Source organism: Chrysochloris asiatica, unplaced genomic scaffold (genome assembly GCF_000296735.1).
Source record: "Chrysochloris asiatica unplaced genomic scaffold, ChrAsi1.0 scaffold00032, whole genome shotgun sequence".
NCBI lineage: Eukaryota > Metazoa > Chordata > Mammalia > Afrosoricida > Chrysochloridae > Chrysochloris > Chrysochloris asiatica.
Genome location: NW_006408550.1, coordinates 12,614,130 through 12,630,557, shown reverse-complemented (window position 1 = coordinate 12,630,557; position 16,428 = coordinate 12,614,130). Strand labels below are relative to the sequence as shown.

At 41.6% G+C, this 16,428-nt stretch overlaps 1 protein-coding gene across 1 annotated transcript in view; it reads right to left on the bottom strand.

Annotated features, from left to right (window-relative positions):
• Window positions 1-1,578: 1,578 nt before the first annotated feature.
• Window positions 1,579-16,428, bottom strand: part of MET (met proto-oncogene) — a 158,763-nt gene continuing 143,913 nt past the window's right edge. The window contains exons 18-21 of the mRNA XM_006859309.1: window positions 15,027-15,136; window positions 13,430-13,595; window positions 1,885-2,021; window positions 1,579-1,789 (exon numbers count right to left, since the gene is read on the bottom strand). Of these exons, the coding sequence (XP_006859371.1) occupies window positions 1,579-1,789; window positions 1,885-2,021; window positions 13,430-13,595; window positions 15,027-15,136 (624 nt within the window). The remainder of the gene's footprint in view (window positions 1,790-1,884; window positions 2,022-13,429; window positions 13,596-15,026; window positions 15,137-16,428) is intronic.

The window sequence follows — 16,428 nt, the reverse complement described above, 5'->3', positions numbered from 1 at the left end:
TGCTCTCTGAATCACACTTACAACTTGAACTGGAATGTTTCTGCATACAATCCCTTGTGTCTCCTGGTAAGTTCCTCCATTGTCAAAGAGCTTTTAGTTATAACCATTCTCTTCCAACAACAGGCAAACTCCCCCAATTCAATCTAACACACCCTCTTTGTAGCTTGCTGTGTTAACCCTTGGCTTCAAGTCATGATGTAATAAGGGTGGGGTGTACTAGCACTCCGCACATTTCTTTACCACAATTTACAACCATTTAAAATCACTTTGTTATGAATCCAACTCTGACATACCCTTCTTGAAATGTTCACAGTGCAGTATTTTCATGGCCTAGCAAAATGTTGCTTGTATCATGAAAAATAAACATTTTTATAAAAATATAGTATTTTAAATGTTTACATCAACAAAACCAGTTAGTGTATCCTATGCCACATGCACTATACAGTAGTAAGCACAAAATTCCACAGAACTAAACATTACAAAAGTCTGGCTTGGAGTAACTGTGTATCGATATGGAATGGCCCAAACTTTCTATTGTCATTTTTGTTTGCTTCATAGAAAACATGTCACAATGCAAAACTGGGCTCATCTAACATTTTATTGTCTCTAATTGTTTGTGGGTGGGATGCTGCCCACCCACAAACAATTAGAAAGGCTAATATATCTAGTCAATCAGTTCTTCCTTTGCTCTACATATGGGTCTGGTTGGAATCAGAGAACCTTCTTGATGCATTCTGCTGTCAAATCTTGCTAAGTCACCTTTAAGACTGTTTATTGCAAATTACTTGTTCTATTTTCAGAAAAAGAAAATAGAGACAAAATATCTAAATGTCCATATTCCCTAGATTAGAACAACAATATCACTTCTCCAACAGCTGATTTTTAAGTGACCGCTAAATATTTCTTGGTGTCTAAATTATTTAATGAAAACTTAAATGTCTTCTATGAGCAATATAGAAATACTATGAATTTATAAAAACACATTGTGTGTCATGCTATTTTGAAACTCTGCGCATAGTCTGTGGGTATACTACCAATAGAAGGATCGTGTATATAAAATTTTAGAAAGGAATATTTGCCTAGTGGGCAAATGACAATATTAACAAGGAAAAACATTAGTGACCATCAAACACGTTCTTTGAAACAACGGAATTCTAAGTGAGTGGCCTGGTCCATGGGTCTGTGTATTAGATATCACCACCTTGTGTCTTTCATTGCTTCAGTTTGCCATTGAAAATCAGGTGGGGCCCTGATTTAAAAAAAAATTCCAGTTATACACATTTCAAAGCAGAATCCATGTGTGGCCTCCAGGAAGTTGATGAAGCATCACACACAGCAGCAGCCACCAGCCTCTGTTTCCTTTAGTTGATGCATATGTTTTGTCAGATGAGAAACTCCAGTCATTTAAAATGACAGTATAAAATCCTCTAATAGTGCAATTTTTTGGCAAAAGCAAAGAAATATCTGATGGCTTTTTAAAAAAAAAGCCAGGCAGTGAATTAACAATATTGGACCAAATGTGGACTGTAGTTTGAACCTTTACTGTTATTGTTCCTCAGAGGAGCCGTCATGTCTCCATCATGTGTCCATCCCGCCGTCCACATTGTCATGTGATGACAAGAGAGAGGGGTAGGGAGCGACACATTTTACATTCACATAAGTAGCGTTCACGTGGACATAGTGTTCCCCGATGAAAGTGGAGAATATCGCTGAGATCTTCGAGACCAGCTCAGAAAAGGAAGGGCGCATTTCGGCTTTAGGGTGCCAGCATTTTAGCATCACTTCGTACCTGTTTAAAAACAAGAGCAATGCTGTGAGAGAGCCTTCTTAGTACAAGTGAAGACTAGAAGAGGCACAGAAGGTTCTGTGGGAGCTGCTACTTACAAGGGATCCGGGCAGTATTCGGGTTGTAAGAGCCTTCTTCCTTGCAGTAAATAAACGGTTATATCAAAGGTGTTGACATCAGGATAAGGTGGAGCGCCTCTTGTCATCAGTTCCCAGAGGAGCACACCAAAGGACCACTAGTAAAACAAGGCAAAGAAGAATCCAGGTGAGGAAGTATGATCACACAAACAGGAAGTGAAGGCTTACTGAGTTGTTGTGAAGTGCTGTTGAGTCGATTCCGACCCATAGCGCCCCTGTATAGGGTTTCTGAGAAGCAGCTGGTGAGCTTGAACCACCGACCTTGCAGTTCAAACGGCTTTGCAGTCTGGCACATTAATCCACAGCGCCACACCAGTCTTGATAATTAAACTAGGTTTCAAAAACCAATTGCTATTGAGTGATGTAACTGTAGAACCAGGCTCCTAGGTTTCCAGTGTCCAATATTTTTTAGAAGTGGACCACCAGGCCTTCCTTCTGAGGATCTTTGGGTGGATTTGAACTGCCAACTTTTTGATTAGCAGCTGAGAGCATTAATCGTCTGTATCACCCAGGGACTCCAAACTTGACCTACCATATTCAATACTGCTGCTGTTTTGTGCTAAGCTATGAATTTTATGACTTGTTTAAATCAGAATCAAATCACCTTTAGATTACAGATTGATGTCAACTTTAAATAAGAAAGTATCTGAAAACATGATAATGCAGATGCATGTGAAATTTGTAGAAAGTACCTTTTCTACACTCTCCCTTGTAGGGTCAAAGCACTAACATGTATTTCCTCTTTCACAATAGATTTGCACTTAGATTACTTAGTAAAAGAAGACAAAAGAAGGATTAACAAATTTAAAGTTGTGAGATTTAAAAATGAATGTCAGTGAAAAGAGAGAGCAGCTGAAGACTCTAGCTAGACTCATGGAAAGAGAAAGGCTGTGTGGTGACGGTCAGTAAGCAGGATTGCAGAATGTGCCCCTGGGTTGTTTAAATGATTATATATTCCTGAGTGTTTTTGTGTACATCAAAAACAAAGAACAAAAAACAAAACCAGAGGTAATAGAAGCAATACTGTTGAATGGTGATGCATGGAGGGGATTGTAATAATTGCAATGATACACAATAAAAGCTTAAAAAAATATCAGTACTGTGTAAAAGATGTAACTAATCTAAATACTAATGCTACAAGGAAAGGTCTGAGGCAGTATACATAAAAAATCTTACTAAAAGTCAGAAATAGCAAAACTGCTGATTATGTGCCATGGAGTTGGTCTGCAGCTCACAGCAGTCCTGTAAAGGGTTTCTGAGGCTGTAATCTTTATGGGAGCAGAAAGTCTCATCTTTCTTTCATGGAGTAGCTGGTAGATTTGAAGTGCTGTCCTTGCAGTTAGCAGCCTAACTCATAACCCACTATACTCCCAGAGCTCCTGAACAAAACTGCTGTTGTTATTTAAAGTGCTGTTGAGTTGGCTTTGACTCATAGGTTTGAGAAGCTTTACATCTTTGAGGTGCAGAAAGCCTCAATGTTCTCCCACAGAATGACTGATGGGCTTGAACCACCGACCTTGTGGCAGTCCAGTGCTTATGGTATGGAAGCCACTGCTTGTTGTTGTTAAGTGCTGTAGAGTGGGTTCTGGCCCATAGTGACCCGTAGGGTTTCTGAGGAGCGGTTGGTGAGCTTGAACCGCCAATCTTGCATCTAAAACCAACTTTGCAGTCCAGTGCATTAACCCACAACGCCACATCAGCAACTTTAATCTGAAAATGTGAACCTACCCAATTAATGGAGTTCTGGTGTGGCGCTGTGGATTAATGTGCTGGACTGCACAGTCAGTTTGAACTGCAAAGTCAGTGGTTCAAGCTCACCAGCAGCTCCTCGGAAACCCTATACAAGGTCGCTATGGGTCACAACTGACTCGAGGCATTTGACAACAACAACAACCTAATTAATATAAAATGGGTGAATCATCACTTTATAGTGAAAATCATAGTGGCACGACGAGGCTAATGACTTGCTGAAAATACCCCAATAAATCTGGATTCACACTGGGATAGGCATTGAAGAGTTCTTGACTCTTGGATCTTGTTTTGTCTACTACTGAACTTCACTGAATATGCAAAATTTCTGGAGGTAAAAGCATTCTACTCAGAATAGGAGAAGAGTAGTGGTCAGCAGTGGTGGTACAGTGGGTAAGCGCTCGACCGCTAACCAAAAGACTGGTGGTTTGAACCCACCAGCTGCTGTGCAGGAGAAAGATTCCACAGACTGCTTCCATAAAAGCTACAGCTTTGGAGCCCCTCTGGGGCCGTTCTACTCTGCCCTTGAGGGCCGCTGTATCCGAATCAGCTTGACAGCTGTGGGTTTTTGGCTTCTACTCAAGACTAGGTCAGGTTATGTCCACTCCTGGACGTGTGCTGAGGTGAGAATAGCACAGTGGTGGGCAGCATTTGCAGGACATTCCTGTGCAGAGGACCCAGGAATCCAGCACTTGCTTAACCACACTTCTTGGTCATTCTCAGACCAGGAAGCATGTGGGGAAGAAGAAAGGAGGCACTGATGAAAAATGGCGTGCAGAGGAAGGAGGATACAGAACAAACACAGAATTAATAAGCTAGTGTAACTTCTGATACTCAGCTTTGGCACTGTTCCTGGAAGAAACTAGGAAGACCCTGTAGTTGCTGATATATATTTCCATTAATGGCTCTTCCCCTTTGCCCAGGAGTCTTTGGGTGGGGCAAATGGTTCATGTTTTCAGTTCAGCTGCTAACCAAAAAATTGGAGTTTTGAGTCCACCTAGAAACAGCTCCGAAGAAAGGCTTGAAGATCTAATTCCAGAAAACCAGCCATTGGGAACCAAATAGAGCACAGTATTCTGACGCTTGGGGGTGCCATGAGATGGAACTGTTTGACTTGACCCAAACATAAAAAACAAACCCCTCCCCAAGTGAGAACCAGATAAGTTTGTTGTCTTCTTCAGTCTTTTGAAATCAAAGTTTTCAAAGCCTGAAAATCTTATTGGTTATGTCTGACAACTTCACTGCATTAACCTTCATGCATCAGGATTTGCACTGACATTTAAATCAATTGAACAAATATCTATTGACCTTTGGTCATATACAAGCAGTTTACTGGCCCAAGTACTGGACAGGTTAGGAGACTGGATGAACAGAGTTGTGAGTGTTATGAAAATAAGATGGTTGTTATTGTGAAGTGCTGTTAAGTTGGTTCTGACTCATAGTGACCCTGTATAGGGTTTCTGAGGAGCGGCTGGTGGGTTTGAACTGCTGACCTTGCTATCCAAAACTACCTTGCAGTTGAGTTCTTATCCTACAGCACCATACCAGGACTTCATGCAAATATGATTGTTGTTGTTGCTGTTAAGTGCCGTTGAGTTGGTTCCGACCCATGGTGACCCTGTATAGGGTTTCTGAGGAGCGACTCGTGACCTTGTGGTTCACACCAGCGCATTAATACACAGCGCCACAGTAGGACTCCAAAAATAAGATAGTAACTTATTTTGATATAAAGCAATCATATAAAAGAGCTATGAAGAGTTTGAAAATTCAAAGAGATAATAGTGGAGTTCTGAGAAAAGTTTCATGAAGAAAGTGACTGAAACAAGACTTAAAGAGATGGGGAGTTTCTCTTATAGACACATGTCCTAAGTGGACAGAAAGAATGCTCCCGATGGAGGGAGTGGGCCCAGGGGTGAGAGTCCACAATAGTTTTGGAGGCACAGATACAGAAGTACGCCACTTTTCTTGATATGGTAAGTACATAAAGGGATAAAGTTTTTCTGGAGTCAGGCTGTTGGGTTTTCCAAATGCTGAGTGGGTTAAACTGAATTCGATGGTACAGGAAGTCACTTAATCCTTTTAATGAGAGGCGGTATGAGTGGATCTTGCTTCAGGAGATTGTAAATATCCCATGGAAGACAAAAAGGAGACGTGGCTATAGGCACTGGTTTGGAGGTTTCTGACAGGCAGGGCTGCATACTGTCTACATGTGACCCTGTGAGGTGTCATTCCTGAATGAGGGAGGTGGAAGAAATGTTTGTCAACATAACAAACTGAAAGGTTGGTGGTTTGAACCCACCAGGTTTGAGGGTAAAAGACCTAGTGACCTGCTCCCTAAAGATAGAAGCTTAGAGAACGTGATAGGAGGGATGCTGTTGCTGCTCTTGTAAGCACGGAGTGGCGACTGCCAGATTTGAACATTCTAGAGTAAGTCAGCTGAGACAAGATATCAAAACTCACGTCAAAAAGATAATCCCAACCCAGATATCAAAAAGAAAAAATATTGATAAGCTGTTGAGATTTTTTAACAAATTTGAAAACTGCTCTCTGAACCATACTGTTAAAATAATGGAAAGGCAAGCCACGGACTAGGCAAATGTTATTGTTGTTGTTAAGTGCTGAGGAGTTGTTTCTGACTCATAGCGTCCCTGTACGGAGTGTCCAAGGAGCAGCTGATGGGCTTGAACTGCCGACGTTGCGGTTAGCAGTCCAGTGCTTATCCTACAGGGGCACACCAGGAATCCACTGACAATCTACAGAGAACTCTAAAACTCACTAAGAAACACAACCCAGTTTAAAAGAATAGAAAACAAATTCCAAAACTTGAAAAAAAATGAGCAAAAGATTTGAACAGACACTTCGCTAAAGAAAATACAAGGTTAGTAAATCAGCACATGAAGAGATAGATATTCAACATCACTAATTACTGGTGGTGGTTGTGTGCTGTTGAGTCAGTTCCGATTCAGGGTGACCCTGTTTCTGAGGTTTTAAGGGAGCAGAAAGCCTCATCTTCCTCCCGTGGTGTAGCTGGAAGGCTAGAACTGCTGATCTTGTGGTTCGCAGCATTGCTTATAACCCACTATGCTACCAGGCCAGTGTTGTCAAGTGTCATCAAGCCGGTTCCATCACTAGCTAAATGAAAAGTATAAAGAAAATGCGACACCACTAGAAGTTACTCTATTGGCTAGACACCCAAAACATGGAACGCTGCTGCTGCTGCTGCTGCTGCTAAATAATGGGAACTCTTGCATATTATGGATGGGGCTACAAAAGGACACATCCACCTGGGAAATCAGTTGGGCAGTTTCTCATAAATTCACTGTATGATCAAGTAATCCTACTCCTAGGTATTTTACCCAAGCAAAACTTATGTTCACACAAAATCCTTTAAGCAAATATTATAGCAGTTGTATTGGTAAAAAATTGGAAAGAACCCCAATATCCTTTAACTAGGAGCTCTGGTAGCGTAGTGGTTACGAATCAGGCTGCGAACTGCAAGGTCAGCAGTTCAAAACTACCAGCTGTTCCGCGGGAGTAAGATGAGGCTTTCTGCTCCCGTAAAGATTTACAGCCTCGGAAACCCTGTACAGGGTCGCTATGAGTCGGAACCGACTCCACGGCACATAACAGCAACAACAGTGAATGGATAAACAAAATATGGTACCTCATACCATGGAATACTACTCAGCAATGAAAAGGAATGAATTATTGATAATAACATAGGATGACTCTCAAATGCATTATGTTAAATGAAAAAAGCCAAACTCAAAATGCTACTTGCTTTCTGGCAACATTTATATGGCATTCTAGTAAATGTAAAACTATAGAGAAAGAAACAGATCAGTTGGTTGTCAGGGCTGAGGACGGGGAAGGGGCTGACTACACAGGGGCACAAGGACATTTGCTAGAATAGTAGAACCATTCTATATCCAGATTATGGTGGTGGTTACACAATTGTATGCATTTGTCAGAACTTGTAGGAATGTACACTAAAAAGGGTGAAGTGATGGAAAATTGCATAATGGTTATGTCAGTAAGAGAAATAAAGACATGAAGAATTGTTGGTGTGGAAAGAAAGAATTAGACTTTGGGCATGGTAAATTGATGATGAAAACATCTAGGTAGAGAGACTCAAAGGTGACTGTTGATGGGGATGGTAGTCATTGTTGATGGAGATGGGACCTTGTGGTTAGCAGTCCAGGGAGGCAGAGACGAGGATCCAGTCAAGGGTAAAGAAAACACAATAAAGAGGGAAACCAGATGGTGAAGTATCCCAGAAACCAAAGAGACGGAAATTTCAAGAAGAGGTAAATCTTCAACAATGACCTGCTGCCAAATTATGAAGCAGGAAGAGGAGAACAAAGCCAGCTGGGTGAGCAACTGAGAAGTCAAGACTGATTTTAAGGAAAGCACTTGTACCAAGTATGAAACCCTAAACAATACAGGGTATGAGTAATTTCAAAGGTAGGGACACTCTAATTGTGTTTGAATGGGCTTAAAGAGTATTTAGACTTCAGCCGAAATCCACCTGGGCATTTTCGAGAAGGCAGACCTATAGACAAACAGGCAAGTTTTTACTTGTAGGTCTTTAACTCTGTAAAGCTTACTATACGCTTTTGGAAATGCTCCAAGTCAGCATTCAAAAGATTGGGCTGGCATGGAAATGAAACTTGATGCAAATTTACCATGCAATCAATGACCATCTGCCAAAGCAGCACAGTGGATGGATCACTCCCCACTTATGTAGTACAGCACAATGTCTTTCAAGAGAGGGAGACAGAAATAGCACCATCATATCTGCAGTGTCTGAGTGAGAGGCCTTGGTCTTGATGCTATGATGTTTGTACTTGTGGGGACCCAGGGCTAGCGTGGCCATGTGTGTGGGGTCTGTGTTAAATATCTCAACAATTCCAACTCTTGCTTTGAACATCCAAATTGTTACCAGGTTGGTTGAGGTATAATTTATAAACCATGAAGTCCACTGATTGTAAGTGTACAGCTAATTGTTTGTCATATATTTATGCAGTTGTGGCGCTGTGGGTTAATGTGCTAGACTGTAAAGCCGTTTGAACTGCAAGATTGGCAGTTCAAGCTCACCAGCTATTCCTCGGAAACCCTATACAGGGTCGCTATGGGTCAGAATCGACTGTATGGCACTTAACAACAACAACAACCACTATCATCACAATCCAGTTTTAGATCACTTCCAACAACCCAGAAAATTATCTTCATATCTTGTTGTAGTCAACCCCAACTCCAGCCCCAGCCAATCACTGATCTGTTTTCTGTCTCGAGAGTTTTGCCTCGTTCTATAAATGGTGTCATTCACCACGGCCTTTTCTGAGTGTGCTTCTTTCACTTAACATAGTTTTTGAAGTTCTCCATGCTGTGGTAAGCATCAGTAGTTCCTTTATACTACTGAATGGTATTCTTCCATTATATGGATATATCATCTTTTGCTTAGCCATTCACTAGTTGAAGGACATTTGCACTGCTCCTAGTTTGGGGATACTATGAATAATTGTAACAAATTTGGAAGACAACTAGCTGGCCGACTAATTGGAAGAGATCCGTAATTGTGCCCGTTCCAATGGAATGCAGAAATCATCAGACAATCTCTTTGATATCCCGTGCAAGTAAAGTTCTACTAAAGGTAATACAGAAACAGCTGCAAGCATACATTGACAGAGAACTTCCAGAGGTTCAAGCCGGATTCAGAAGAGGACATGGAATGAGGACTATCATTCATTACTGATATCTGATGGATCTTGGCTGAAAGCAGAGAGTATGAGAAAGATGTTTGTTTACCTGTGCTTTATTCACTACGTAAAGGCTTTGGATTGTGTGGATCATGACAAGCTATGAGCAATATTGTGAAGTATAAGTATTCCAGAACACTTAATTGTGCTCATGAGGAATCTGTACATGGACCAAGAGGCAGTTGTTCGAACAGAACATGGGAACACTGAATGGTTTAAAATTGAGAAAGGTGTGTGACAGGGTTGTATTCTTTCACCATACTTAATCAACCTGCAGGCTGAGCAAGTAATCCGACAAGCTGGGTTCTATGAAGAAAAATGTAGTATCAGGATTGGAGGAAGACTCATTAACAACCTGTGATATGCAGATGATACAACCTTGCTTGCTGAAAGTGAAGAGGACTTAAAATATTTACTGATGAAGATCAAAGCGCATAGCCTTCGGTATGGATTGCATCTCAATGTAAAGAAAACAAAAGTCCTCACCACTGGACCAATAAACAACATTCTTATCAGCAGAGAAAAAATTGAAGTTGTCAAGGACTTCATTCTTCTTGGAACAACTACCAACACTCAGGGAAGCAGCAGTCAAGAAATCAAACGACGTATTGCATTGGGCAAATCTGCTGCACACGACATTTTTAAAGAGCAAAGATGTCAGTTTGAGTACTAGGGTGTACCTGACCCAAGCCATGGTATTTTCAATAACCTCATATTCATGCAAAAGCTAGACAGTAAATAAGGAAGACCGTAGAAGAATTGGTGCTTTTGAGTTATGGTGTTGGAGGAGAATATTGAAAGTCCCATGGGCTGCCAAAAGAACCAACAGATCTGTGTTGGAAGAAGTGCAGCCAGAGTGCTCCTTGGAGGCCAGGATTGCCAAACTCGTCTCTCATACTTTGGACATATTGTCAGGAGGTACCAGTCACTGGAGAAGGATATCATGTTTGGTAAGGTGGTGGGTCAAAGAAAAAGAGGAAGACCCCAAGCAAGATGGATTGGCAATATGGCAGCATCAATGGGCTCAAGTGTGGCAACAATTGTGAGGTTGGCCCAGGACCAGGAAGTGTTTCATTCTTTTATGCATAGGGTTGCTATGAGTCGGTACTGACTCAATGGTACCTAACAGCAACAACAACATGAATAATTCTGTGGTAAACATTCAATTGCAAGTCTTGTTGTGGATATGTGTTTTCATTTTTTTTTTTTTTTAAATGGCTAATGATGTTAAGCATCTTTTCATGTGCTTATTAGCTACCTATTCATACATCTCTGATAAAATGTCTACTGGAATCCTTTACCTTTTTTTTTTTTTTTTTTTTTTACTTGGGTTGGTTGTCTTCTTATTATTGAGTTGTAAGGGTTGGCGCTGGTTCTTAATATTAGACTAGCACTCAAGTCAGAATGAACAGACTGTTTGCTGAGGATGGGATGATTCTTCCCACTTTATGACTTCACCTACCATCACCACTAAGTCCTCAGCCTACTTATGTAGCAACCCCTTCTCTGACCTTTCTTTAATTCCAGTCATCAGCTCTATTCTAAGCTGCACTTTCTTTTATCAATCATACCCACACCATACTCAAACCCCATTCCCCCACCATCTCTTGTAGCACATTAATTTATTGAAAACAAACGCCCATTCACCCTCAAGTTATTCTATAATGTTTCCTCCACCTCCTCACTGGAACTGAACTTGGCCTTCAGCTGAAGACACCAATGTCTGAGACACCAGTGGAAGCGATCCTTCCCTCTTCTTTCTCTGACCCATGGTGTTGAGGGTGAGAGGACTTGATTCTTAGTAATTTACTCCTTGTCTCGTGGTTGTTTCTCAATAGCTGTCAACCCGTTTTCTTTGGCAGTCCATGCCATCCACTAACATTATGTTTGCCCACTTGCCTGCTCTTTTTTTTTTAAATTCCTGTTATCATTAAGGTCTAAAAACCTCGATGTTTCCTCTACCTTCAGATATCACAGATGTCTTCTTGACTTACTACAAGTGAATAGAATGAGTGGTGACTTCTGCATGCCATTCAACACTGAGCACACTTGACATGCTTGAGTCACTCCAACTACCTGACCTCCAAGACTTTCCTTGTGCATTTAGTAGCTGTGGAACCTGCTGACCACCCCATTTCTCCCTGTAATCTGCTCTTCCTGTGGCTCTTATGGTAGTCTTGACTCTTGGGTCATCTACTTCTCTGCTCACTCCTCTATCTTTTCAAATTCTCTTCCTCCTTCCCTTCATGTAGGTTTTTTAAACAACTGCTTTTGGACTCTCAACTGTATATTTCTAGCCTTGACCTCTTTACAAGCTGCAGACGTATCTTCTCAATTGCCTGCTGGGCCTCTCTGCCTGGATGGTCCAGTCTCAAGTCAAACTTAGTCTATTCAAGACTCAACTTATTTTTCCTCTTGAACCTCCTTTTGCTCCTCTGCTTCCTACATTTTTGATTTCACTGGCATAACTCTGCATCTTTGGCCTCTATCAATTACCATGAAATACTGATGATTCTACCTCTGAGATGCTTCTCCTTCCATCTCTTCCTCTCCATTGTCACAGTTTCTATATTAATTCAAGCTCTTCCACCCCTCACTTCATCTACTGACTGGTCTTCCTACCTTCACTCTTCTCATATCAGTTTACAGAACAAGGAAAGATTCTAATAGAATCTGATAACACTTCAGTGCTTCACACGCCAGAGAATAAAATCCAGACTCATTATTGTGGCTTGCAAGGAGCTCTATGATGGAATATGAATATATTATTCTCTATTTGTTTCTTATAATTCCCCTCTGTAGCTTCTGCTACTTATTTCCTTAGAATTAAGTATGCTTATGCCTTCTTGCTTCTTTGACTCACCAGGATTGGTATTCCTTATTCCATCCCCTTTCCCATCTCTGCACCTTTCCAATGCCAAATCCATATCTCTTAAAGCCCATTTAAACACTGCCCTTTCCGCAGGGTTGTAAGGGTCTATCTGGCTGCCCAGATGAATGCCTCCTTCAATGCTCAGGTATGTCTCCTGAAGCTTGTGCTGTGTGAGGAGGCTGGCCTTTGCAGATGAACAAGGCTTTTTTTCTTACCAAGTGCCAGGTAAATTATCTTCACTGCTATTCCGTCTCAGTACCGCCTTCCTGATTTTTCCCACTGCCTTTGGTATGGTGGTGACGGTGTGCCGTGAAGTTGGTTCTGACTCAGTGAGCCTGCACAGGGTTTCCAAGGCTATAAATCTTTCTGGGAACAAAATACCTCATCGTTCTCCCGTGGAATCCCTGGTAGTTTCGAACTTCTGACGGTGAGATTAGCCTGACTTGTAACCACTATGCTACCAGAGTGCCTTTGGTCTAGGAGGGGCACAACTAATCCTTGTCTACTTGACATGTAGTTAGTAGCGGACTTGTCTTCTCTTCCCTGAGAAGAAAAGCTCTTGGAGGACAAGGCTTATGTCCGGTTCAACTCCAGGCTTCTTAAAGACCCAGCATGAGATCTCTTTTGACAAATGTTTTTCAGTAAATGAATACATTTATGAAAACATACTGTGGATTTAAGTCCATACAATTAAGTACATCTTTACATGTAAAGAAAACCTAAGTTAGCTGCAGTGACTTTAAAAAAGAAAAAAAATTAAATTTGGATATAGAAGAGAGTGGGAGGCAGTGGTGCTTTTTGGAGTCTCTCCCAGATAGAGACCTGGGTTCAGTTCCTAGTAATAGGCCACGTGTCTGTCAGTGGAAGCTTGTGTGTTGCTATGATGCTGAACAGGTTTTGGAGGAGCTTCCAGACTAACAGAGACTAGGAAGAAAGGCCTGGCAATCTTCTTTCAAAAAGTAGCCAATGAAAACTGTATAGATCACAATGATCGGATCGATCTTCAACAGATCATGAGTCTAGCATGATACATGGAGCAGCTCTTAGCTGGGGGCTGACTCAATGACATCTAACAACCATGAAAGAGAAGAAAAGAGAAGAAGGTCAGGAATGACCAATATGTTACCACATCTGACTTGGTGGTGAACTTCTGTGTCTGCAGGCTCTCTAAAGCCATCCACTTCACTGGCAGCTTTGCACCGGTTTTGTTGTGCACACTATAGTATTCTTTATCATACATATCCCGGGCAAGACCAAAATCAGCAACCTTGACAGTGAATTTTTCATCCAGCCTGCAGAAATGACAAAACTTATTAGTGGTGGTTGAAATGGAATAATTTACAGCAATTCTAAATATCTATGGATTTTAACAAGTGACTTCCGTATTTGAAATGTATAACTTCTGAAAGGAGTGCTTTATTCAGCTTCTATTGACTAACTGTAAATTACAATGGAATTCTTGAACAAAAGTGCTTGACGTTTATATAACAAATTCAACAGACCCAGGAAAGAGATCAGAAATGATACAAAGAAACGTACATTTTTGCTTTAATGTAGATCTGAAGAAATGAGAAAACTGGCTCCCCTCCTAGCTTTGCCTTGGTTGCTAAATCAGTGTGCCAATTGATTACAGAAAGCAGTCACCACCTTCGCTCATCAATTTATTGGTAATACTCAGTTTTGCGGGAAGAGGCTGCTAACATATTTGCAGGGGCTGTTAACATATTCTTTGCATTTTCTGAATGACAAGGCAGTTGTGTGTGGTCAAGTTGTTTCAACTCATAGAAACCCTAGAGGACAGAGCAGAACTGCCCCATAGGGTTTCCTAAGTTATAATCTTTACGGGAACAGATCTTCAAGTCTTTTCTCCCCAGAACAGCTGGTATGTTCAAAAGGCCGACTTTTCAGTTAGCAGCCATGTGCTTAAATCATCTCACCACCAGGGCTCCTGATTGGCCAGGCTGGGACAAAACATGCATTTACTATTCCTTCGCTGACGTAATGGGGAAATGGGATATGCAGTAAAGTATCTAAGAAAAACAGGCAGGATCAACAAAAATCAATTTCCTTGATCTAGGGCCCTAGATCCTAGGGCTTCCATGTTGTTACATCTACCCACAAACCAAGGTAGGAAAATAACCGCAACAGCGCTTTCATTCACACATACCGTAAGTCATGAATCAGCACCGTGAATGAGAAGCACGGCTTCGATGACAAGTTGTTGACTGTTGCATTATACAGCCCAGGCAGCCAGATACAAATAAAGCTCTTTGTATATTCATTCTCAAATACCATTTTTGGTAGGGCTTAGGCAGGCTGACTTCAAATCTACCCTTGGGAAGTTACAATATATTGGTATTTGTGTTACCAGCCCTCTTTTTTTTCACTGGAAAATGTTGAAGATCAAATTTTCCCTCCTAAACACTAATGCAGTGTGAAACCACAACATTGGGGGCTGCTGGTGGGAAGAACCAAGACAAGCAGAAGTATACAGCAGCTGGCTAAGACCCCCTGTGGAGAATTCCTTTTAAAGTCTCTATTTGATGAAGCCGGAAAGCCTTACCCACATGCCCACTGTTTCCACATGAACTTAAAACTGTAGCAGAAATAAAAGACTTGTGCATAAGGAGGGGAAAAGCATTCCTAGTAGCATGGGGCAGCAGGAACCACATTGCTCCCTGTCACTTAATTTGGATCATAGGCACAAGGATTCTTATACTTACATACAGTTTCTTGCTGCCAAGTCTCTGTGGACAAACTTTTTGCTTGCAAGATACTTCATGCCCTTGGCTACTTGAAGGCCGAAGCCAATGAGATCTTTCACAGTTGGGTTCTACAATCAAAGGCATTGGACACACATAAACTATGGATGTACTGTTCTAAAGCAATCTCTGAATCGGAGATGTTTATAAATGGGTGTTATTATGATGCTGAACAAGTAATGGAGCTTCCAAACTGTTTAGGTAAAAAGGCCTGAAAATCAGCTTCCAAAAACCAGACAATGAAAATCCTATGCATCACGAAGATGCCATCCACAACAATCATGAGGATGGCACAGAGCCCGCAAGCACTTTGCTTGGTTGTTCAGGGGTCTCCATGAATCGGGGTGACTTGATGGCCACAAACAACAAGTTAGTGCTGGCAATCAGTAGCAACTCCTTGGGTTATGGAAGGCAAAGTAATGAGTAGTAAGAAATCTCTACCATGCTTTAATTACTCCTGTTGTTGTTGTGTGCTGTGGAGTCGGTTCCGACTCATAGCGACCCTACACAGGGTTTCTGAGGCTGTAAATCTTTACGGGAGCAGAAAGCCTCATCTTTCTCCCGCAGAACCGCTAGTAGTTTCGAACTGCTGACCTTGTGGCTCGCAGGCCGACTCGTAACCACTACACTACCAGAGGAGTAATATTTGCTTTCAAAAGCAGAGGACTAGGACATCCAACCAAATTAACTTACTGGATAGCAACAAAAGTCAAAGTGGGAGAGCTGAGTCTGAGTCAGTTTTGCACTTTGTAATTTACCTTATCTGCAGAAATCCACTGGCAGGGGTTTCTTTGAGCCTTCTGGCTGAACACAAAGTATTTCTTTACATGTCTATACCTTGTTTTCTCTGAAGAACTTGACCCCATGTTTATAAAGTTGTTTCTGATCAAGGGTAAAACAGAGCGCTAGCCAACAAGGCCAAGAAAGAGGCCCCCTGACTTCAGATTTGTGTGTGTGTGGGGTCCTTCCTCCACCATCCCAAGTCCAGCCAACACCTGTTTATTCATGTTTGTAGTTGGTAAGTGCTGTTGAGTTGGTTCCAACTCACAGCGACCCTGTATAGGGTTTTCCTGGAGTGGCTGGTGAGTTTGAACTGCTGACCTTGCAGTTCAAACTGACCTTGTGGTCCAACACATTATCCTGCAGTGCCTCACTAGGTCCTGGTATAAATGTCATTATGAAAACCTCTCACATGAGCCTCTGTTGTTTTTGTTAAGTCCCATAGAGTTGTATATCGACCTGTATAGGGTTTCCAAGGCTTTAGACCTGTGAGGGAGTAGAAAGCCTCATCTTTCTTCTGCGAACAAATGGCAGGCTCGAACGTCGGACCCTTTATAGTTCACAGTCCAGTGCTTATCATAGC